This window comes from Chiloscyllium plagiosum, unplaced genomic scaffold (assembly GCF_037043375.1).
Source record: "Chiloscyllium plagiosum isolate Xiang-an unplaced genomic scaffold, Cpla_swu_hap1 HiC_scaffold_31, whole genome shotgun sequence".
In the NCBI taxonomy this organism is placed as follows: domain Eukaryota; kingdom Metazoa; phylum Chordata; class Chondrichthyes; order Orectolobiformes; family Hemiscylliidae; genus Chiloscyllium; species Chiloscyllium plagiosum.
In genome coordinates this window covers 8,039,143-8,062,981 of record NW_028270169.1, presented here as the reverse complement: position 1 = coordinate 8,062,981, position 23,839 = coordinate 8,039,143, and the positions used below count along the sequence as shown (strand labels likewise).

The window sequence follows — 23,839 nt, the reverse complement described above, 5'->3', positions numbered from 1 at the left end:
AAGACACTAATATCTACATTATAATTTAACAAAGAAATGTCTGGCCTGCCTTCAAATCCACTTAAGGTGTATGTCAAATAAATCGGCTATCGTCGAATGCTTTGAGAAGTCACAGACTGAAAGAGCAAAATCCCAGTGGCTTAGAAGTACCAGCAGAACTTAGTGACACAATCTCTGCCTTAAATACATTGTTGTGAACAAAATCACATGAGTTTGATAATTACACTGTGTCCCTCTTCTTCAGAATGGATTTTATAAAATTTTGTAACATACTAGAATGCCCCAGTTTAGACTTCCATTTTGTGGTGAGCTCTTAGATCATAGTTGATAAAGAGTGACTCAGTGAAATAACAAAGTATATTGTAATGACATTTTCAACACTTCAGGGGAGCATTAGACAACAGATATCATACGGAGCCATTTAAAGTGATATTAAGTCAAATGGCCATAAGGTTGGCAGAGAGATAGATTTTAAGAAGCATATTAAAGAAGGAAATTGACATAGAGAGGCAGAGAGGTATAAGAGGGGAATCAGAATGTTAATGCCTGGCAACATAGACCTGGCCCCCAAATGTGGAACAATTATAATTAAGGATACTCAAGACAGCATAAATAATTGAATTCAGTTTTCTCAGAGAGTTGTGGAGCTGGAGGTGGTTGTAGAGGTGGGGAGGAATAAGGCCATGGACAGAATTTGAAACCAAGAACAAGAATTTTAACACTAATACACTACTTGACCGGGAGCCAGTGTGGATCAGCGAGAACTGGAGTTGGAGGAGAACCAGACGATATAAGTTGGGGCATGGATGGTCAGTGGAATTTTGGATGACCATAAACTTGCAGAATATGGGAGACCAGTTGGCAGTGCAGTGAAGGTAACAGAAGCGTAAATGAGGGTTTCAGCAGCAGACGTGCTCTTGCAGGAGCAAAGGTCAGTGAATTTATTGATCCACTCACAGAATGGCTGGGTCAGTAATTATTGCCAATTTGTAATTGCCCAGCAGAATTGAACTGCTGTCTTGAAATGCTGCAGACCCATAGGTATGAGTACACCAACCACATTGCGGTTAGGGAAGGAGTTCCAGGGGATCTTCAATGTTGACCAGCACGGTGGCTTGAGGGCAGCAGCATCACTGATCAAGCTCGTTGAGTCGTAAAGGACATTGCTGCTAGACTGGGTCTGTGGCAGGAGGTGAGGGAACCAACAAGAGGGAAAAATATAGTTGACCTCATCCTTACTAGTCTGCCAGCCACAGATGCATCTGTTCATGGCATTAAGAATGACCAAGTGCTTCCAATTAAACCTGTTGGACTATAACCTGGTGTTGTGTGATTTTTAACTTTGTACACCACAGTCCAACACCAGCATCTCCAAATCATCAACCCTAGACAGGGCTAAGTAATTTCAGAACTAGTGGATCAGTTATTATCCTGCCACGTTTAGTCATGAGTGGTGGTAGACAATAAAACAACCCATTGGAAGAGGACCCTTCACAAATATCACCATTCTCAATAAAGGAGAGACCAGTACATCAGCAGGGAGGTTATGTTAGAGCTGGTAGGCCACAGCCGGAGCACTGTATTTGTTCTGCTCAGTGCACTACAGGAGGATGCAATTGCACTGGAGTGAGTTAAGAGGAGATTCACCAGGATGTGGCCTGGGATAGGCTAGAAATTTTTGGTGGGTACACTCAGGTTGTTTTCTTTAGAGCAGAAAAGGCTGAGAGGTCTGATTGAGGTGTAGATATTTTCCTAATCAACCTGTTTATAGCTGTTATTAAACACAACTGGAGCAAGTTTTCCAGGCTTCCTGGTAGGGATAATGTCAGCCCTTGTGATTGAGGTGTGTAAGATTCTGAGGGGCATGGGTAGGGTGAATAGAAAGCAGGGTGAAGGGTTAGTAATGAGGGGGTATCATTTTAAGGTGAAGGGCAGGAAGCTGAAAAGAGTTTTCTTCAACTCTCCTCTCACCTCGAGAGTGATGAGAATCTATAATACACTGCCTGGGAGGGGAGCAGAAATGGGGAACCTCACAACCTTTAAAATGTATGTGGTGAATACTTGAACTGTCATAACATTCAAGGCTATGGGCCAAGTGCTGGTATTAGTGTAGGTAGGTTGGCACAGATTTAATGTGTTGAAGGGCCTCTGTTAAAGTTGTATGACTCTATGATTCAATCAGTGCAAACAATAACGCTGAAGCATACACAACAACCTTCAGCCAGAAGTGCCAAGAGAATAATCCATCTCATCCTCCTCCAGAGGTCCTCATCATCAAACAGGAAAGGTGTCAGCCAATTCAATGCACGCCATCTGATGTCAAGAAATGGTTAGCTTCAGGCCCTGGCAATATTTCAGCAATAATACTGAAGGTGTACACCAGAAAATTCCACGCCCCTAACCAAGCTGTTCCAGTCTAGCTACAAGAGATGGAAATGTGTTGCTGGAGAAGCGCAGCAGGTCAGGCAGCATCTAGGGAACAGGAAAATTGATGTTTCGGGCATTAGCCCTTCTTCAGGAAAGAAGGGCTAATGCCCGAAACGTCGATTCTCCTGTTCCCTAGATGCTGCCTGACCTGCTGCGCTTCTCCAGCAACACATTTCCATCTCTGATCTCCAGCATCTGCAGACCTCATTTTCTCTCCAGTCTAGCTACAACACTGGCATTTGCCAACAATGTTGGAAATTGTCCAGGTGTGTCCCAAACACAACAAGCAGGACAAATCCAACCCGGCCAATTACCACCCCATCAGTATCGACCATCAGTGAAGTGATGGAAGGTGTCATCAATAGTGCTATCAAGCAGTACCTGCTCAGCAATAGCCTGCTCAGTGACCACCAGTTTGGGTTCTGCCAGAGCCACTCAGCTCCTGACCCCATTACAAACTTGGTTCAAACATGGACAAAAGAGCTGAATTCCAGAGATAATAAAAAGTGACAGCCCTTGACATTAAGGCCACATTTAATTGAGTGTGGCATCAAGGAGCTTCAGTAAAACTGGAATCAGAGAGAATTGAGGGAAAGTCTCCATTAGTTGGAATTATCCTTTCAACAAAGAAAGATGGTTGTAGTTGTTAGAGGTCAGTTATCTCAGCTCCAGGACATCTCTGAGGGGTTCCTTGGGGCAGTGTCTTAGATCCACCCATCCTCGCTGCTTCATCAATGGCTTTCACTCCTTCATAAGGTCAGAAGTGGGGATTGCATAATGTTCAGCATCATTTGTAATACCTTAGGTACTGAAGCAGTCCAGGTCCAAATGGAACAAAACCTGGACAATATCCAGATTTGGGCTACTTGATGGCACTGTTAATGACACCATCCATCACTTTACAGATGATCAAGACTGAAGGGGCGGTAATTGACCTGGTTGGATTTATCCTATTTCTTATGTACGGGACATACCTGGACAATTTCCAACATTGTTGGCTAGATGTCAGCGTTGGAGCTGGACTAGATCAGGTTGGCTAATGGCATGGCATTTTCTGGTGTAAGCCTTCAGTATTATTGCTGAAATATCGCCAGAGCCTGTAGATAACTGCTTCTTGACATCAGCTGACATGAATCAGTATGATGAAGCTCTGATGAAGAGTCATCTAGACTTGAAACGTTAGCTTGCTCTCTCTCAATGGATGCTGCCTGACCCATTGTGATCTCCAACTTTTTTTTATTTTCAGCTCTGGAATGAAATTTTTGTCAATTCCTATTACAGTTTTGGCAACTTCTACATGTACCCAATAATGAGCATAGGCTCACTGACAGCAACGTTTGCATTTCCACATTATTCAGCAAGTATTCAAACTCCCCAAATTGCTGTCAGTTTCAGTGAAATAATGATTGCAGATACCAAAATAAGGCCAATATTACTGTGAAATGCTAGGAAGACTTATTGTTACAGCATGATATTTTACAACTCCACAGTCCTCAGTTGATTAAAATGTTTTATTAACTTGGTGAAGCTGGGTCAGGTTAAAAGTTGGAAGGAAGGTCAGGTACAACCTTTCTCAATTAAAGGGCAATGGAGTTGAAGGGAAGTTATTGATCTGGACATTGTAAAGTGTACATTCAAGGTAAAATTAGATATGTTTTTGGAGAGACAATGGATTGAGGGATATAGTGGTAGGCTGTTAGTTGTGGCTTATATCTATAAATAGAGATATAATGGTCTTCCCTACTGCTACTCATTCTGACATTACGAGTCGACCACTTGTAGCACTACCCATGGGAAGTAGAGATCAGTTGTAGTCTTCAGAGGAAGTGTGGAGTTATTTGGGTAATTGCACAAGGCATGCAAAGTTAGGCCAGGCTCTATTTTAAAGTCACAAATGTCATCCTATTTCCTGTATTTCCATTGTAATTGCTTGCAGTTGTAGAGGGGATTGCTAATATAAATGAGTTATGTTACAACTACTGGGGATGACACTTCAGCACATCCATGAAGGAGAGGATGTAACCAAAGATGTTACAAATGTGGATGCGGGAATTCCTATTGGAAAAGGTTGACAGGAACTGCACACAAACAGAAGTTATCTACTACCTTGTGAAACAACTTATTATGAACATGTAGACGGAGGAATCTGATCTGTCCTCAAAACAGATCTGAAGTTGATGGAGACCTTTGCTGGTCTGTGCTACACTCAGTCCAAGTGAAATTCAGCTTTGGGCTTCTTTGAAATATTGCTGTCCAATTGCAGATGTCAAATCAGATCAGGGAGAAAGAGGACACAATCTGGGAAAGTATGAAGAAGGCCTGGCCCTTAACACTATGGTAACAGACACATTTCTGGTGCAAGTGATCATGACACAGAATTCAGAGGCTTAACACCACACATAACCACAGTGACCACATGGCCTGAAATTGAATTTCTCTCCCAATATGGGCTGATTTTCCAAATAGCAGAAGGGACTTGGTGATGAGACTTTACATCAAAACCTTGGCTCATTACAGGCATTGGTATCAGTAAGGAATCTGATTTTCATCTATTTAAATGATATGAGTCATATTTACATGGCCAAATGAACAGAGAGATCAGAAACATAGTCAACTCCAAATGAATGAGATAGAGCAAACCAGAGTGATCGAGATTCATCGGTTCAATTGGTTGCTACCAACCTTGGCTGAACAGGTTCTAATTGTGGCAAAGGACTGTCAAATCCAAACTCACTTTTGTACTACTCATGCCCAAAAGACTAAGGAATGTTTACTGGCAATAATTTGGAAGTTGTATCAAGTAATTTGACTGAGTCCTTGAAACTGTATTTGAAGATTTTTAATTGTTAGGGGTTGTTATGGGTAAGTGGTAACATTTTTACCTCTCAGCCAGGAAGTAATGTGATCAAGTCCCATCCCAACATCTTGAGCCCATTATCTACTGTCACTTAAAACAACATTTCCTCAATAATGCACCAAGCAGAAGTACAAAGATTAGGTTAAACCATCAGATTGAAGCCCCATTCAGGTAAATATAAAAGATCCCATAAAGTGGATCAAAGAAGCAGCGGAGAGTTCTCCCGATGTTCCGGTTTACATACACGTCACTACCAATACCAACATTAAATTAACAGTCCATTCATTAGTCTCACTGCTAATTATGGGACCTTGCTTTGTGCAAATCTGCTGCCATTCACTATGATAAGGAACTAGCACATTGACTGTAATTCATTTTGCAATGTCCCGAGGATCTAAAAGTAATTGTAAATTATTTTATATTTTTATTCTTTTTGCTCATCGAAGTGAATGTCATGGCAACAATCAATGTGAGGAATTTGCATTTCAATTGCTACAAGTTAATGTTTTAAGTTTGATTATTCTAATTAAACATTAATTTCCTCGTCTTCAAATACAACATCTTTCCTGCTTTCTCTGTACGAATGTAAGCCAAGCACCTCTTCGCCACAGCCACCAGAAGTTTGGTTGGAAGATTATGGAACAACTGTTCAATGACCTATAGCAGATTCATCATGCTACCAAGTTTAAATTTTGATTGCTGTATTATAGATTTTTCCCCCAATGTGCAGGAGAACACCAGAGAAGTTCTCTACTTCAGAGCCTACGTCAAATATTCTACAAAATACTGTTCATTTCTGGCTATGGTGTGATTCTGGAAGAGAATTTGTAGGAGGAAGCTCAACAATGATATTATTTCCTTTAACTGTACAAAGGCTGTTTGCATTTCCTCAGTCACCCCCTCACAAGGCAATGTTGCTATTTCCAGGGCACTGTCTGAGTGATCTGGACAGGTAACGACTGTATTGTTTTACTTTAGTTTTGATTGTGGAGTAAAATAGGAAAAATCCTGTTTTAAAAAGGACTGCTAAGGAAAGATTTGCAGCACTTTTAAAAAGGCAAGTTACTGAAACTCATTGTATATTGTGTTTACACCATTGTTTTGCAAGCAGTGGGGGAAAGTGTAAAAAGAGACATCCTGGCTCCGGGTGTAGAAAGTGAAGTTCAGCCAGGAATAGGTTGCTGATTGGTTTGTGGGGTTGTGACCAGTTGTGGATGCCAAAAGCTATCAGCCTCACAACAGCTATCAGATTGGCTCCTGGGTAGGTGAACGGCTTGTGAGTGTGGAACAATGCTGAAACCTTTGAAACCTTCAAACTATTGAAAGTCTCCCTCCAGTAAATTACATAATGGCTGAAGGAAAACCACTTATTTTCCCTCACCAGTTGCTGTGAACTGTAAACTTTTAACCAATAAGTAAGAGATTATAATTTGTGCCTTCTGTTGAGAAGTGAATGAACTGAAGGATTTGAAAGGAATCTCTCCATTGAATCCTGCTTTTTTGTCTGTCTGTTTCTGTCTAAATCTGGGTAGAGGGATTGTAGAAGGGAGTTAGAGTTTTAACTATTGAGAACTGACAGTTCACAGATGTTTTTGTATTGTTAAAATCTATTTATTTGGTACACATAGCATTTTTGTTAAGTACAAAAACTTGAGTCAGACCGGTCAACTGGAGATATTTTGATAAAGTCCTTGATTTTCATGATGACTGCAGGATTTGCAGGGCTTGATTTCCAGTGAAGTGCAAAAGACATGATGCCACTATGGGAAGTGTTAAAGGATGCTGAATGATATCACACTCTTTTCATTGTGCCAGGTTTGTCTGCCTTTCCTGTTCTCCTGCACATTGAGGGAAAAATCTACAATACAGCAATCAAAATTTAAACTCGGAAGAAAGATCCGAAGGGGAGGCAGGGGCGGCCATGGCTGACGAGGCAAGTTATGGACTGTATAATGATAAAAGAGAAGAAGTATAACATAGCAAAGATGAGCGGGAAGCCGGAGGACTGGGAAACTTTTAAAGAGCAACAGAGGATCACTAAAAAGGCAATATGTGGAGAAAAAATGAGGTACGAAGGCAAACTGGCCAAAAATATAAAGGAGGCCTGTAAATGGTTTTTTAAGTATGTGAAAAGAAAATGGTTAAGACTAAAATTGGGCCCTTGAAGACAGAAGCGGGTGAATTTATTATGGGGAACAAGGAAAGGGCAGAAGAGTTGAATAGGTATTTTGGATCTGTCTTCACTGGGGAAGACACATGCAATCTCCCAGATGTAATAATGGCTGAAGGACCAAGGGTAATGGATGGACTGAAGGGAATTTATATTAGGCAGGAAATGGTGTTGGATAGACTGTTAAATCTGTAGGCCGATAAGTCCCTGGGACCTGATGGTCTGCATCCCAGAGTACTTAAGGATGTGGCTCTAGAAATCGTGGACGCTTTGATAACCATTTTCCAATGTTCTGTCGATTCAGGATCAGTTCCTGTGGATTGGAGGGTGGCTAATGTTGTCCCACTTTTCAAGAAAGGAGGTAGAGAGAGAAAACAGGGAATTATAGACTGATTAGCCTGATGTCAGTCGTGGGAAAGATGCTGGACTAAATTATAAAAGATGAAATTATAAAAGACTCATTTGGATAGCAGTAACAGGATAGGTCAGAGTCAGCATGGATTTATAAAGGGGAAATCGTGCTTGACTAATCTTCTGGAACTTTTTGAGCATGTAACCATGAAGTTGGACAAGGGAAAGCCAGTGGATGTAATGCACCTGGACTTTGCTCAACCCTTTCAAATTTAATATAGATTTGGTCAGGCCGATTCCTTAAATTTTGAAACTTTTTTCCTGTAAGCTTCAGGAACTATCTCATATTTACCCAGAAGAGCCTGCTTTATGGCATCATAATCTATGGAACCCTCCTTCAATAGTGAAGCATAAATTTCCTGCACTTTACCTATCGAATTGCTCTGCAAGGGCAGTATCCAGTTTTCCTTATATCACTCTGTCTGGTCCACTATTTTCTCAAATGAAATAAAAATGCCTTCAAATCCTTTTCCTCAAAATTTGATGAGAACTTAAACATTTCACGGCTGGATTTTAGACTATGAGTAGGATTTTCTCCATCAAAGGCTTCTTTGGCTTCTCGGGTCTATTTTTCTTTAACTGTATCATTTTACACCTATTTGCTGTCTCTCTTTTGAAATGTTCATTTTCTTTCTTTTTCTTCAAGCTCAAATATTTTAAGTTTTAGTTACCTTTTTAAATCTCAATTTCCCACTCCATCTTCTATTCCTTATCTTTCTCCGCCATCTCTAGCATCTTCCTTTTACCTCACAGTCAGGCTGCTTTAACTGTAAGTCAAGTGATCCGACTTCAATGTCTCACCGCTTGAAGCATCTAGTCTCTCTGATATTTCTTTGGTCCCAAATGTTGTACCAAAGCTTTATCTCTGCCTTCTTAGCTATGGCAGGAAATTCCATTTCTAGTTTACTTGTCAATTCAAACAACTTGCCTTTTGTGATCTTTCCTAACTTCATTAGGGACACCTCTTCTACCTGCAGGAAGGCTTTAGCAACTTCTCGTGCCATTTCCTGTTTTAATACAAAATCTGATGTTCCTCCTTTTATCCTTTATCACTTACACTAACTCTACACCCAATCTTACGTTGTCTTTTTTCCAAAATTGCAACAAATACGCCCCCAACCATTGTCATGACTCACTGGAGTAGTCAGCTGGAAATAAAGCTCCACTGTTCCTGAGTTTTTTGAAGAAGTAACTAAGAAGATTGATGAGGGCAGAGCAGTAGTTGTGATCTATACGGACTTCAGTAAGGCATTCGACAAGGCTCCCCATGGGAGACTGATTAGCAAGGTTAGATCTCATGGAATGCAGGGAGAACTAGCCATTTGGATACAGAACTGGCTCAAAGGTAGAAGACAGAGGGTGGTGGTGGAGAGTTGTTTTTCAGACTGGAGGCCTGTGACCAATGGAGTGCCACAAGGATCGGTGCTGGGTCCTCTACTTTTTGTCATTTACATAAATGATTTGGATGCGAGCATAAGAGGTACTGTTAGTAAGTTTGCAGATGAAACCAAATTGGAGGTATAGTGGACAGCGAAGAGGGTTACCTCAAATTACAACAGGATTTGGACCAGATGGGCCAATGGGCTGAGAAGTGGCAGATGGAGTTTAATTCAAATAAATGTGAGGTGCTACATTTTGGGAAAGCAAATCTTAGTAGGACTTATACACTTAATGGTAAGGTCCTAGAGTGTGTTGCTGAACAAAGAGACCTTGGAGTGCAGGTTCATAGCTCCTTGAAAGTGGAGTCATAGGTAGATAGAATAGTGAAGAAGGCATTTGGTATGCTTTCCTTTATTGGTCAGTGTATTGAGTACAGGAGTTGGGAGGTCATGCTGCGGCTGTACAGGACATTGGTTCGGCCACTGTTGGAATATTGTGTGCAATTCTGGTCTCCTTCCTATCGGAAAGATGTTGTGAAACTTGAAAAGGTTCAGAAAAGATTTACAGGGTGTTGCCAGGGTTGGAGGATTTGAGCTACAGGGAGATGCTGAACAGGATGGGGCTGTTTTCCCTGGAGTGTCGGAGGCTGAGGGATGATCTTATAGAGGTTTACAAAATTATGAGGGGCATCGATAGGATAAATAGACAAAGTCTTTTCCCTGGGTTCGGGGAGTCCAGAACTAGAGGGCATAGGTTTAGGGTGAGAGGGGAAAGATATAAAAGAGACCTAAGGGGCAATTTTTTCAGGGAGAGGGTGGTACGTGTATAGAATGAGCTGCCAGAGGATGCGGTGGAGGCTGGTACAATTGCAACATTTAAGAGGCATTTGGATGGGTATATGAATAGGAAGAGTTTGGAGGAATATGGGCCAGGTGCTGGCAGATGGGACTAGATTGGGTTGGGATATCTGGTCGGCATGGACAGGTTGGACCGAAGGGTCTGTTTCCATGCTGTACATCTCTATGACTCTATGACTCTAAGTCATCACAAGTGCAAAAATCTGATTAAACCAATTTAATCTAAATCTCAAATTATAACTAACTTTCTAATTCAGATTAAAAGAATACGCCCAATATTTTTATTTGCATTAATAAGGAAGTTGTTGTTTATTGGAATCAAATTGCTTTTTTAACCAATGCAAAAGATAGACACATGAATTACTAATTTATAACTCTATCGTTTAAAATGTTACCCCTTGCTTAAAATTTCCATATACATACAAACAGAGACACAAAGAAATGAGACAAAGTATTATGGGTGGGGAAGGAAAAATGGTCTTCGAAATACAGGTCTGGTAACAGTCTGGACCACACACATCACTGAGTTGTTTCCTTTCATCTTCCTTTTCACTCCTGACTCTTTGCTAATGTCACAAGGTTGTAGATCCACTGATTCTCATTCATTGATTGAGGATTCATTGTTTCAGTGTCTCTGAAGTGGTCTTTCCTCTTTTCCTTTCAACAAGGAATTTGCAGAGAGAACAATTTGCAGAGGATTTGAGAAAGAGTGAGTTTCTTTTACTTATCCATATGGAAGAGAGGGATACAGTTGGATATTTTTTCTTGTTGGCTACATATTTCTACTGTATTGTCCATACCCAAGGCAGTAGCCGCCCGGAAATCAATCCAGTCTTTCTGTGATGAGACCTCCTGAACCCAGAACAATTGATCATGATTGAAAAGACAATCAAAAGGCTGTCACTGAGCAAAACTGCCCTGATCACACACTGCTGGGGTCATTCAGCCTATAATGTTCACTCACCGCTTAAAACAACATTGAAGGCAACACTATAGATACAACTGATAGTGAGGTCCAATAATTTGGTTTTAAAGCTGCAAACATGTTTGTACTTTGTTTCCTTAGTTTAAAGCAGTATTTTCTCCCACTTTTAGTTTACACTCCAAAAAAGTAAAATGAGTGTTCACAGTATCTGTTTATGGGAAACAAGAGAACAACCTTGGGACAACTATCTTTGATCTTTGCAGGAAGTGTCTGGGTTCCAATATTCCATGGAACTAATTGTTATTGCTTTGACCTCCTACATCCAGCCCCTGCCTAATACTAATAATATGTATAAACGTTTGCTATTTTTCAGGGCATGGAATCTCAGAATGCTACAGCAGAGCCAAATTAGACATTTGGCTAATCTTTCCCATATCAGCTCTTCAAAAGAATTATCCAGTGAGGCCTAATCCTGTTCTATTTTCCCATTGCCCTAAATTACTTGATTTTTAAGTATTTATTCATTTCCCTTTGAAAGTTATTTTGAATCTCATTCCACTGCCCTTCAGGAAGTTCATTCTAGATCATATCATTCAGTGTATCGGACAAGATTTTCATCATATCACCTGTTTCTTTTAGCCAATTAATTTGCTCAGCCAGTTTTCACCAAAACCAATTACATTATGGTCAATTTTCCAATAAAACAATCAAATATACCCAATGCATATAGAATGTCACAAATTGTCTCGCAGTAAATCTACCTGCCCGCCTTTGTGATGATCATTTCTGTTCCAGCTTCATGAAATTTCTTCCAAAGTTCCTTCTCGTGGAGATAAACCTTGATGTTCTCTATGCTCTGGAATTGAATGTATCTTTTTAGTACAATAAATGCTTTTGTAATAAACAGTATTATTTAATTCTTCCAATGCTAATTGTAAGCAGGATAACTATATAAAATATGCTATATTTCTTAAATCGAATGTTAAAATTCCAGTTACAAAGTATTTTCTTCTTGAGAAATTAAAGAGAAAAACAATTAACTTCTAATTTAGTTAAAATGGGAGACTTCAGTTACCTGAATATAGTGAATGGGGTAGCAAGGGGCAATTGTTCCTGCGTTGCATGCAGGAAAGCTTCCAACTGCGATATCTTTCCAGTCCAACATAAAGGTTGCACTATTGGACATGGCTTTGGAAATGGGATAGACAAAGTTGGTCAAGTATCAGTTGGGGAATGGTGAGGAGACAGTGATCATTGTATTGTAATGTTGAGGATGATGTTGGGGAATGACATCCGACCATCAAGAGTGAGAGAAATCAATTGGTGGAGAGCAAATTTCAATGAAATAAGAACAAAGCTGGGTAGGATTGACTGGAACAAGAGGTTGACAGGTAAAACAGTAACTGAAGAACGCTTCATCTTCCACCTTGGAACCTTGCAACCACATGGGATTAATGTGGATTTCACCAGTTTCCTCATTTCCCCTCCCCCCACCACCTTAATCCAGTCCCAAGCCTCCAACTTGGCACCGCCCTCTTGACCTGTCCATCATCTTTCCCATCTATCCACTCCACCCTCCTCTCTGACCTATCATTTTCCCCCCACCTTCATCCACCAATTGCATTCTCAGCTACCCCACCCACCCCCCTCCCAATTATCTCTCAGCACCCCCAGCCCATAAGTCTCATTCCTCATGAAGGACTTATACCCAAAATGTTGATTCTTCTGCTCCTGCTGTGTTTTTTCAGCGCCACACTCTCGACCATGTTTAAGACATTTGTTAGATGTCACCTGGAGTATTACGTACAGTCATGGACATTACATTATAGGAAAGATATGAATACAAAAGCAATTTACAAAAATGATTCCATGAATGAGAAATTGCAGTGATAAGGATAGATTGAAGAAGTTGGGATTGAAGCAAGTTTAATTGTGGTATTTATGAGGGTAAAGGATGATTATTTGGATAAAAATAACGTGCAGGGTATGGGGACAAAGCAGAAAACTGGCCTGAGGTAATGATGCCCATTAACCAACAGTGCAGGCGAAATGGGCTGAATGAGCTCCTTCTGTGCCGTAACAATCCTGTGATTCTGTGGTCAATAATTGGCAAACATTGGATTCTCCAAGAAACTTGTATTAATTTAATCAAAGGCAATTATTTATGAACAGGTTTTCTAAATAGAGTGTTTGACAAGTTGAATGAAATTGAAACAAGGCTGAGATTTAACCAAAAGATGGAAACCATGACAGTAGATGGAGTTAAGTTCAGTTAGAACATGGCTGAGTGTCTGAATGGTCTCCTCCTATTCCCTTAGGCAGGAAAGTGGAGCTAAGGAAGAAGTTCAGTTAGAATATTCTCAAATGATAGAGCAGGCTCAATGGACAATATAGCCAACTCCTGCTTCTGTCTCATAAGGTTCTATGTTCTTGTGTTATTTCTATATTCCCATGGGAAGCACTGCAAATGCAGCAAGTAATCTGAGGGGATATAAAATAAGTGGCACCCAATGCATCACTCATAAGACACAAGTAGCCTATTCTTCATCAACACACATCCTATTTAAAGGCAAAATCAATAGATTCTAATGCTTCAAAATGTATGTTTTGTCTGTACAACATTGAACACTATTCCAGATTGCTGGGGTGCAAATGTATGTAAGTACAAGAGTTGGGAAGTCATGTTGCAGCTGTACAGAACATTGGTTAGGCCACTTTTAAAATATTGCATGCAATTCTGATCTACTTCCTATCAAAAGGATGTTGTGAAACTTGAAAGGATTCAGAAAAGATTTACAAGGATGTTGCCAGGGTTGGAGGATTTGAGCTATAGGGAGAGGTTGAATTGGCTAGGGCTGTTTTTCCTAGAGAGTTGGAGGCTGAGGGGTGATCTTATAGAGATTTATAAAATCATGAGGGGCATGGATAGAGTAAATCGACAAGGTCTTTTCTGGGGGAGTCCAGAACTAGAGGGCATAGGTTTGGGGTGAGAGGGGAAAGATATAAAAGAGACCTAAGGGGCAACTTTTTTCAGGGTAGTGCATGTATGGAATAGGCTGCCAGAGAAAGTGGTGGAGGCTAGTACAATTGCAACATTTAAAAGGCATCTGGATGGATATGTAAATAGGAAGGGTTAGGAGGGATATAGGCTGGGTGCTGGCAGGTGGGTCTAGATTGGGTTGGGATATCTGGTCGGAACGGACGAGTTGGACCGAAGGGTCTGTTTCCATGCTGTACATCTCTATGACTGTATGACTCTATGATGAGGTTATGTCATCACGTAATTAGTATGACTATGAGTTTTAAATATAGTTTGTATTAATATAAGTTGCTAAATAACATTAATGTTTCATTGTTGGGAAGACACTTTGATTACCCATGGAAACCATTAGCCTTTACAAATTAGAATTCTCTACCGTGCAGAAACAGGCCCTTAGGCCCAACAAGTCCACACCAACCCTCAGGAGAGTAACCCATTCCCTTACCCTATATTTACCCCTGACCAATGCATCTAACCTCCACATCCCTGAACACTATGGGCAATTTAGCATGGCCAATTCACCTAACCTGCACATCTTTGGACTGTGGGAGGAAACCCACACAGACACAGGGCGAATGTGCAAACACTATACAGACAGTCACGCAAGGCTGGAATGGAACCCAGATCCCTGGCATTGTGAGGTAGCAATGCTAACCACTGAGCCACCATGCCACCCCAAACATTGCACCAAATTTCTAAACATATATAAATTGTTTTGGGATTGTAACTCTTCATCAGATTTTCATTGTTTTGCAACAATGAAGGATCAAATGATGCAGTGGAATTGGTAAACTTGCCTTTCACTCTAGGACAGATGGAATGAAAGCCAACTGTTGTAAGTTACTTTGAAAATAAGTTTAGGACATTCTGAACCAAATTGCTAAAGGTTTTTGGCCTTTATTCACGAGAAATAACCTCACCAAGACAGGACTGTGAAATGATGATAGCCAATACCAAAGAATTGAGTGTGTCATTCCCCAGAATTGATTTATAAATCTTAACAAGGAAAACATACCGACAAGAAATGGAATCTTTTCTATCAGTATCAAGGTGTGTCCAAAGGGACTTGGCTTTTATAATTGCTCCCTATGGTTGAAGGTGTTTACATGCTTTCCAGCAGACTTCAGAATATTTTAGTAACTTTCATGCTCTGTATTTGAAATATTTCCCTCGGTCTCCTAATATGTTGTTAATGAATACAACTGAATGCTACATTGATAAACATGTGAGTTTTTCAATATAGCCAGCACATCCACTGCCATGGCTAGTTCAGTTGGGCCTTTGAGTTGTTGTGACGAAGAACCAACCTACGTCAGCAAACGCACTAGTGATGAGTAAATGGAACTTGGTGTGTGTTAGGATAAAGGTTGCAGATTTTTGGATGAGTTCAGGTTGACTGAGGTGCAAGGTAAGAACCTAAGCAGGAAGACGTTGAAACAGCCATGGCTAAAGCAAAATTCTATCCAAGCTGTCATTGCCCCAAGCACCCAATTTCCACATCAATTCCTCTTCTGCATATTACAATGAGGAGATTATGTTAAAGTAGTACATCCATCAATAGTTTCCAATTTTAGCCATTAACCATCACTAATGATTCTCCGACAATCACTGTGCATACTCAATTGCTTAATTTTGTGCTGTGCGTAATTCAGATATTTTAATCCCATGAACAGTGACAAAACCAAAACTAATTAATTCGACCCATTTCAGAGATTTTGCATGATAATCCCTGGTTTCGTACCCTTTCCTGGTTGTCTGGTCAAATTTAGTTGAAAAGTGCCTTATCCGACCCTGCTTTTGCCATGCCCATAACACCTACTCATCTGAAGTGACAAAAAGAATCCTCTTCCATGTGCTTTCCATCACTAATTTATTAATTTCCTCTTGTTGGTTTCCAAAGTTCTGGCTTCATATCTATCTCAGAATCCCACCTGCACCACATCTCAAAACAATTGGCACAGTGGCTCAATGGTTAGCACTGCTGCCTCACAGGGACCCGGGTTTGATTCCCACCTCGGGTGACTGTCTGTGTGGGGTTTGCACATTCTCCCTGTGCCTGTATGGGTTTCCTCCCACATTCCAAAATCGTGCAGATCAGATGAATTGGCCAAGTTAAATTCCCATAGTATTAGGTGCATTAGTCAGGGTTAAATATAGGGTAGGAGAATGGATCTAGGTGGGTTCTCTTCAGTGGACTTGTTGGTTAAAGCTTAGAGAATCTAAGCTTTAAAACAAAATCTCCTGCTCCTCTCTCGTTCCCTTTCTATCAAGTTCCATTTATTCCCAATTCCTCAACACATCAATGAAGTAACTCCACACAAGCCAGTATCCCATCACCAAGTCACCCTTTATTTACATGTGCATTGTAGTTGACACTGATCCAGCTACCTCCAAGCCAGCACTCAGGGTGAAAGCATACAGTTTGGGTGCATAATAGCCCGGTAAGGAACTGCACTGCCTAGATCTGTAAGAAACTACAGAAGGTGGTGTGCACCACCCAGACCATCACGGAAGCCAACCTTCCCTCCATGGACTTTAATTACATCTCACTGCCTTGGAAAGGCTGACAATATCATCAAAGACCCTTTGCACCTGGTAATGATTTCCTAAAACATCTTCCATCAGGCACAGGTGATGATGGGGAGGTGCTGGTGTTGGACTGGGTTGGACAAAGTCAAAAATCACTTGACACCATGTTATAGTTCAACTGGAGAAAGTGAGGACTATAGATGCTGGAGTTGAGAGTGTGGTGCTGGAAAAGCACAGTCGTTCCCTCAGCATCCAAAGAGCAGGAGAATCACCACAGAACACTGCATTTTATTATGGGGAGCAAGAGTGATTGTTCTGAGGAAAGGTCGCTGCCAGATACCAGCTAAACTCCACCAGGGCTTTCCTGGGGTTTCCAAAATGAAGATGTTGGCAAGAGGTTATGTTTGATGGCCCGGATTCTTTGCAGACATAGCTGTGTTGGTGGGGTAGTGCCTACAGGGACAAAAATCACTGCGAGCAGGTTCCCAACATTCGTGGGAATGGCCGGGTAAACCCTAGATTCGGATAGACATCGACAATGCAGGTCCTTTCATGGCCTCGATGTTCTTAGTCATTGTGGATGTCCACTTAAAGTGGTTGGACATGCAGAGAGTCTATTCATTAAATATTGGCAGATACAGAAGGAAGGTTTGATGGTCAACTTTGGTGTGAGAATGTATCTGTGGTGTTTCAGGCATAAGCCCTTTATTATTCTTGAAATGTTGATTCTCCTGCTCCTTGGATGCTGCCTGACCGGCTGTGCTTTTCCAGCACCACACTCTCAACTGCAGTCCAACAGGTTTATTTGAAAATACTAGCTTTCAGAGCACTGCTTCTTCATCAGATGAAGGGACAGCTTTCCGAAACTAGTGTTTTCAAATAGACCCATTGGACTATATCCCAATGTCAAGTGAGTTTTGATCACATCAGGCAGAAGATACAGAAGCCTGAACACATGCACCAGCAGGTTTAAGAACAGCTTCTCCCCAGCCATTATGGACCTGATGAATGGATTCTCTAGCCTCAAGTAATGCTGATCTTGCTAACATTGATCTTGCTTAGCGCATGCCTTGTACAATGTAACCTGCATCCCTCTAAGTCTTTTTGATTTGTACATCCTTGCTTACTATGATGTGCCTGTACTGCTTGTAAACAAAGCTTTTCACTGTACTTTGATACACATGACAATAAATCAATCAATCAGAACAGAACCTCTGACACTCCTGTTTATATCTGTCAGCCAAGGCTCCCAAAAAAGTTAGAAGTCCCAATCAGGGAACTCATATGCTATGAGTTGACCTGGCTGACCTCGTTACAATCAGTCCATCCTCACCTTCTAAGTCTGGGGACGTAGGCCTGTTCTTTTCCTTGCTGCCTCTCCTGCACCATTTTTGCACCGGGTCCAGTTCCAAATCCTCAAATACAAGCGGACTGTACCAGACCGTAGCCTGCCTCTTGCACCAGAGCATCTCAGAAGAAATGCATCTTCTTCAGGCAGTAAAGGTGTCGAGAATGCAACATTAGCCGTGTTCATCTGAGACTCTGAAGTTTCTTCAATGCTTGATGGAGGGGGAGAGCCCATGGGTTCCGAGGAGGCAAGTATGTTTTGCTCCTGCCACATTTGTCAGTCTGCAGCTTTCATGTGTTCCATATGTTTGTTTAGGACCACCTTGCCTACCTTAACTGTGTGTCACAGGACCTGACCTCGCATTGACCGTGCCTTTTGCTCATGCAGGGCCGTTTCCATGTTCTTGGCAGCAAACTTTGTCTTCTGAAGTAAATGGTCTCTCTCTCATAGGGGAGTTGTGTGTCCATCATTGACATTCCTGTTGCCATTTCACCCTCCCTCCTCGGTCCAGGAAGATCAGATTTAATCTGGTCTTCTTCCCATTAGCAACTCTGCTGCAACTATCCTTATAGTTGCTTTAGGAATGTCTGAAAATCAATTGGGAACTGGGTCAGTTTAGTATCGAGTGAAACTGTAGGCTGTTTCTTTAAATCTGTCTTGAACATTTTGGACTGTTCTTCCCACCAGATGGTTGGATGATGGATGGTATGGACCTGCTCTTATTTGCCAAATGCCATTTAACTTTATTGGTAAAGAATGGCCTGTTTTCTGTGACCAACACATCCTAGAGTCTGTGTATTGCAAAAGATGCTCGCAGCTTTTCTATCGTCATCCCCATATTTAATGAATAAACTCTCTGCATGTCCAACCACTTTGAGTGGACGTCCACAATGACTAAGAACATCAAGCCCATGAAAGGACCTGCATTGTCGATGTCTATCCGAATCTAGGGTTTACCCGGCCATTCCCACGAATGTTGGGGGACCTGCTCGCAGTGATTTTTGTCCCTGTAGGCACTGCCCCACCAACATAGCTATGTCTGCAAAGAACCCGGGCCATAAAACATAACCTCTTGCCAACATCTTCATTTTGGAAACCCCAGGAAAGCCCTGGTGGAGTTTAGCTGGTATCTGGCAGCGACCTTTCCTCAGAACAATCACTCTTGCTCCCCATAATAAAATGCAGTGTTCTGTGGTGATCAGATCTCACCAGGTCCAGAAAGGTTTCAGTTCTGGTTGTGACTGCCGTTTGGTTTCCCCCATCACCACCTGCTGTTTTAGTTTTGCCAGAGCTGGATCTTTTTATGTCCACAGTCGGATATTGTCCGCGGTGACAGGAAGAGCATCCAGAAAGTTAAACCAGAACGACTGTTCCAGTGGTAGCACCACCAATGGTGTATCTGCCAGCAGGAGGTGGCTCAAGGCATCCACATTTGTTACTTGGCTTCCCAGACAGTGTTCCAACTTGTAATTGTACACACTTTGAATCGGAGTCCATCACGGAATTCGATCTGAAGTTACAGGCCTTACCCTCTTAGAGTAGCCTTAGCAGGGCTTTGTGGTCTGTTATTATTACATTTACCTTTATTATCATAAAGGTACTGTGAAACATTCTCACACCAAAGTTGACCATCAAACCTTCCTTCTGTATCTGGCTGTACCTGTGCTCTGCATCAGCCAAAGTATAGGAAGCATACACTAACGGGCATTCCTCTACATTGAACCCTCTGTGAGCCAACACTACCCTGATACCTTCCAAGGATGCATCACATGTTAACATCAGATCTCGCCTGGGACCATAGTGTGCCAATAATGTAGACAATGATACTGCTCCACTATCCTAAAGGCAATGTCTTGGCTACAAGATCATTTCCAAGGCTGTCCCTTTTTCAATAGCAGATGTAAGGGTGTCAGGATGGAAGCCAGTTTATATAGAAACTTTCCCATAAAAATTCACCAATCCAAAGAAAGATCTCACCTCCAGTACAGACGTGAGGCCCAGGGCACCTATGATTGCCCTCACATTACTCTCCATGGGTGCAAGCTGGTCTTGTCAACTTTGTAGCACAAGTAGGTCACTTGTGTCAGGAACACACAGTTTTCCCTTCAAAAACATGTGCCCACTTGGGAAAAATGTCTAAGGATCGTGGAATTGCTCCCGGTCAACATGTAAGGTGGTCTTATCTCTTTTGATATTCCCTAGACCTTCCTGAAAAATTTCCAGGTATTTAATTAGGACTTCACTCAGGAAACTATTTTTCAATTGAAAAATGTTGAGCTAATCGCAGTGAATCTTTCTCTACCAATTTCTCCTCATCAAGCTTGGGCCTGAGCCTGAGCCTGTTAGTAAAATAGTGGTAACCTAATCAACTGCTTCTCATAAGAAACCAGAACCAAAGTTATACTCTTAATCTGTAAAGGTTCCCCAGTATAGGTTCTCAGTCTAGCTGAGGTCTTGTGCAAACTTAAGGGTTGGAGTCTAGAGTGAATTTTGTTAAAGACTGGTTCTGCAATCACTGAAACAGCATTGGTTTCAAACTCCATCAAAATCATGTGACCATTTAACCAGATGTTTATTTTGATTGGCTATGATTTGGATGTTTCTAAGCAATTGAACTCTTCCAAGCCAGATTTAGGTGGGTTTTCCAGGGTGTGCACTCGCCTGGATATCAACCTATGAGCTCTCTTACTCAATTAGGCCCAGTGGGACTCTTTTGCTATCTCCAGTTACATACCAGCAGCAACTACAATGGCTTGCCATCTCAGATCCTGAAGAAAATGTTAAACATTTGGCTGAGGCTTGGCTTTGTTTTGTGGTTTTGCTGTGGGCTGACCTTCTTTTCAGGGTGTGTCCTGAGTGAGGCTATGCAATTGCTTTCACTCAAGTGGTGTTCCCCAAACTCAGTCATCCTGGTGAGGGTATCATCTTCCATCAGCATACCCTGTAACTCATATGCTGCACTTGCTGCATTTCTAATGATAAAGCCAGTTGTAGTGCCTGTTTGGGGACCAGTTGAGCTTCAGCTATCAGGCTCTTTTACATTGTCATATCATCAATTCCATAAACCAAACTGTCTCTCAGCATCTCATTAAGGGTTAAACCAAAGTCACATGCCTCTGCCAGTTCTCTTAACCTAGTCACAGAGGTGGTCAGCACAGAAACAGACCCTTTGATCCAACTCGTCCATGCCAACCAGATATCCCAATCTAATCTAGTTCCACCTGCTGGCACCCAGCCCATATCCCTCCAAACTCTTCCAATTCATATACCCATCCAGATGCCTTTCAAATGTTGCAATTGTACCAGCCTCCACCACATCCTTTGGCAGCTCATTCCATACACATACCACCCTCTGCGTGAAAAGGTTGCCTCTTTTATACCTTTCCCCTTGCACCCTAAACATATGCCCTCTAGTTCAGGACTCCCCCACCCCAGGGAAAAGACTTTCCTTCTCTCCATAAATGTTCCAGCCCCCAATTCTCTCCATTAACCTAGCTGCCTTGCTACTTCAAATTCAAAAAATTATTTACAAATGTCAGATTATCCCATCAGTTACCATTCCTTATTCCCTCACGCCCTCCTCTGACCTTACTTCTGCCATGAACAATATAATATTTTGCAAATTTTGTTTCTTGGATTGTTTCCAAAGTTATAAATGTAACACATTACTCTTTCCCTGAATCAAAAACATCTAGTATATGTTTGTTAATATTAAGAATTCCCTCCCCAAGAGAACACTGGAGGCTAGGTCATTGAATATATTCAGGGCTGAGTTAGACGGATTTTTGACTGACTCTGATTCAAAACGTATCAGGACATACAATGGAATTAAGGCAAAATCTGATCAGAAGTAATCATTTGAATTGGCAGAGGGATTGAATGGTCTACTCCTGCTCTTATTTCTATGTTCTTATTGATGACATATTCCAATTAATCTTCTCCAGAAAAATATGGCATAGTTGCACATTCACAATATGTAATTATCCATTAATCAGATTTAATGCAGAGGAAATTAAAGGCAGTGAAAGTGCAATTTTTCAATAACATATCTTGTAAGTGCATCCATTGTTGATCATTTCTTGCTCTCCACCCAGACCCATCTCCTCCTTCCAATTCTATGTCTTTATATAATCGTCCCTGAAGTGAAAAAGAATTCTACAACAGCACATCTAAGCTTTGACCCTCCATTATTTAGCATGACAGTTTAGCCCCCTCCATTATTTAGCATGACAGTTCTGTAGCTATTGGTCTGCTCAACCATGATTTGACCTTCACCCTTGGTACCTTAATCCTCCAATAAAACATTCTTATCTCTTTCTTATTTTTGTCATTTGCTTAAATACTCAGGTCCCAGAGGGGTAGATTTGAATGGGAAGTGGGAGGCACTTGCTTTAAACTATTCATTGTTGAACCTTATTGGGCCTCATAAATCTGTAGTTCATTGGATCTTGCCCTTATTTGTTGAAAATTCCCACTATCCCCAATTCTCTTAATTGCAAAGAATGCAAATAAGCTTCTCTTTTGTACTGCAAACCATCTTCTAAAATCCCTCTTCCACTCTCATATCCAACAGCAAATGCAAGCAGTCCACAAAATTCTTTGTCCATGAGATCGAGACCAACTGTTCATCTGCCTCTGTCATTTTCCTGGTTTCCTTTTGTTCACAGGGTCGAACTTCTCCCTGAGTTCCTGCTTGAACTTATAGCTTGCTCTGTTTGCTCTCCATTCTCTCTTTAATCTCATCTTGTGAAAAGAGACCCATCTCCTTCTCTCTTAACACTATTCCATGTAACTTGCAAACCTTGTTCCTAAATTCACTGATGTTAACAGTTCTCCTTCCCCAAAACCATTTCCCTTCCTTTCAAAGCTGCTGTCTTCATCTTTTTCCTAAAAAAAACTCTACATTCTTCTGTCCTTGCAAACATGTGATAAGCCAAAGTTAGAAATATACTAGGCGTATCATGAAGTGTTAAGCATGGATGACTTTGTAGATGTGGTTGGAGATTTTGAACTCTATAGCTAAAGGGTAATAGGGAGCCAAAGAAGATCTTAGAAGTTAGCTTCAGATGGCCAAATGAGTTCAAGTGCAGTATATGGACAATGGAAGTTGGAAAGCTATCAAGAAAGACATTAGAAAAGCCAAGCCTGGAGTTGACAAAGGCATAGGAATGTTTTCAGTGACAGATGAGAATGAAGTAGGAGTGAAGTCAGCTGAAATTCCAGAGATGGAAGAAAATGTTCTTAAAGATGGATTGAATATGATTTTGAACACAACTCAAGGTTTGCCTAACACCATTGGATTATGTTGAGCACACAGCTGTGGAGGGAGGTGAAATGAGAGGCAGATTCTTTATGTGAGAGATGGGATGTATGATTCAAACTGTCTTTTGTTTTAACCCATGGGAAAGTATAAGGTAGTGATTTCATACCTGGTCAGGGTCCTGTCCCTGGGGGCTGCCTGGAGACATGCTGCTTGCTCCTGGTGCTCCATGCCCTGGAGACTGTACATTGTGTTCCTGGTGTCCATCTACTTGAGCTGCTGGAAAGCTCTCATCACTCTCAGCCACACTCTTCTCTTGCAGCATTTCCTAAAGAATCAACACAGGAGCAAATATATTCACCCAAGGACATTGTGTAAATGAATAGTAGCTAGTCTATTCAAAAAGATAATCCGCATTTCAAATTGTAACAATGAATCTTTACTAGTAACATAAGACCATAAGATGTAGAAGGAGAAGTAGGCCATTCAGCCCATCAAGTCTGCTCCATAATTCTATGAGGACATCGCTGATCTGAAACTCCTAACTCCACTTAGTCATAATTATTTAATCCTGTTTTTTACTCATACAAGCAAAATACTGTAAATACTGAAGATCTAAAATAAAAACTGTTGCA

The 23,839-nt window shown here is 41.3% G+C and overlaps 1 protein-coding gene across 1 annotated transcript in view; it reads right to left on the bottom strand.

The window, feature by feature from the left end:
- Nucleotides 1–23,529, bottom strand: part of LOC122563893 (T-box transcription factor TBX4) — a 120,363-nt gene extending 96,834 nt beyond the window's left edge. Inside the window, exons 1-2 of the mRNA XM_087977198.1 lie at nucleotides 23,374–23,529; nucleotides 11,789–11,883 (exon numbers count right to left, since the gene is read on the bottom strand). Of these exons, the coding sequence (XP_087833324.1) occupies nucleotides 11,789–11,883; nucleotides 23,374–23,529 (251 nt within the window). The remainder of the gene's footprint in view (nucleotides 1–11,788; nucleotides 11,884–23,373) is intronic.
- Nucleotides 23,530–23,839: the final 310 nt, after the last annotated feature.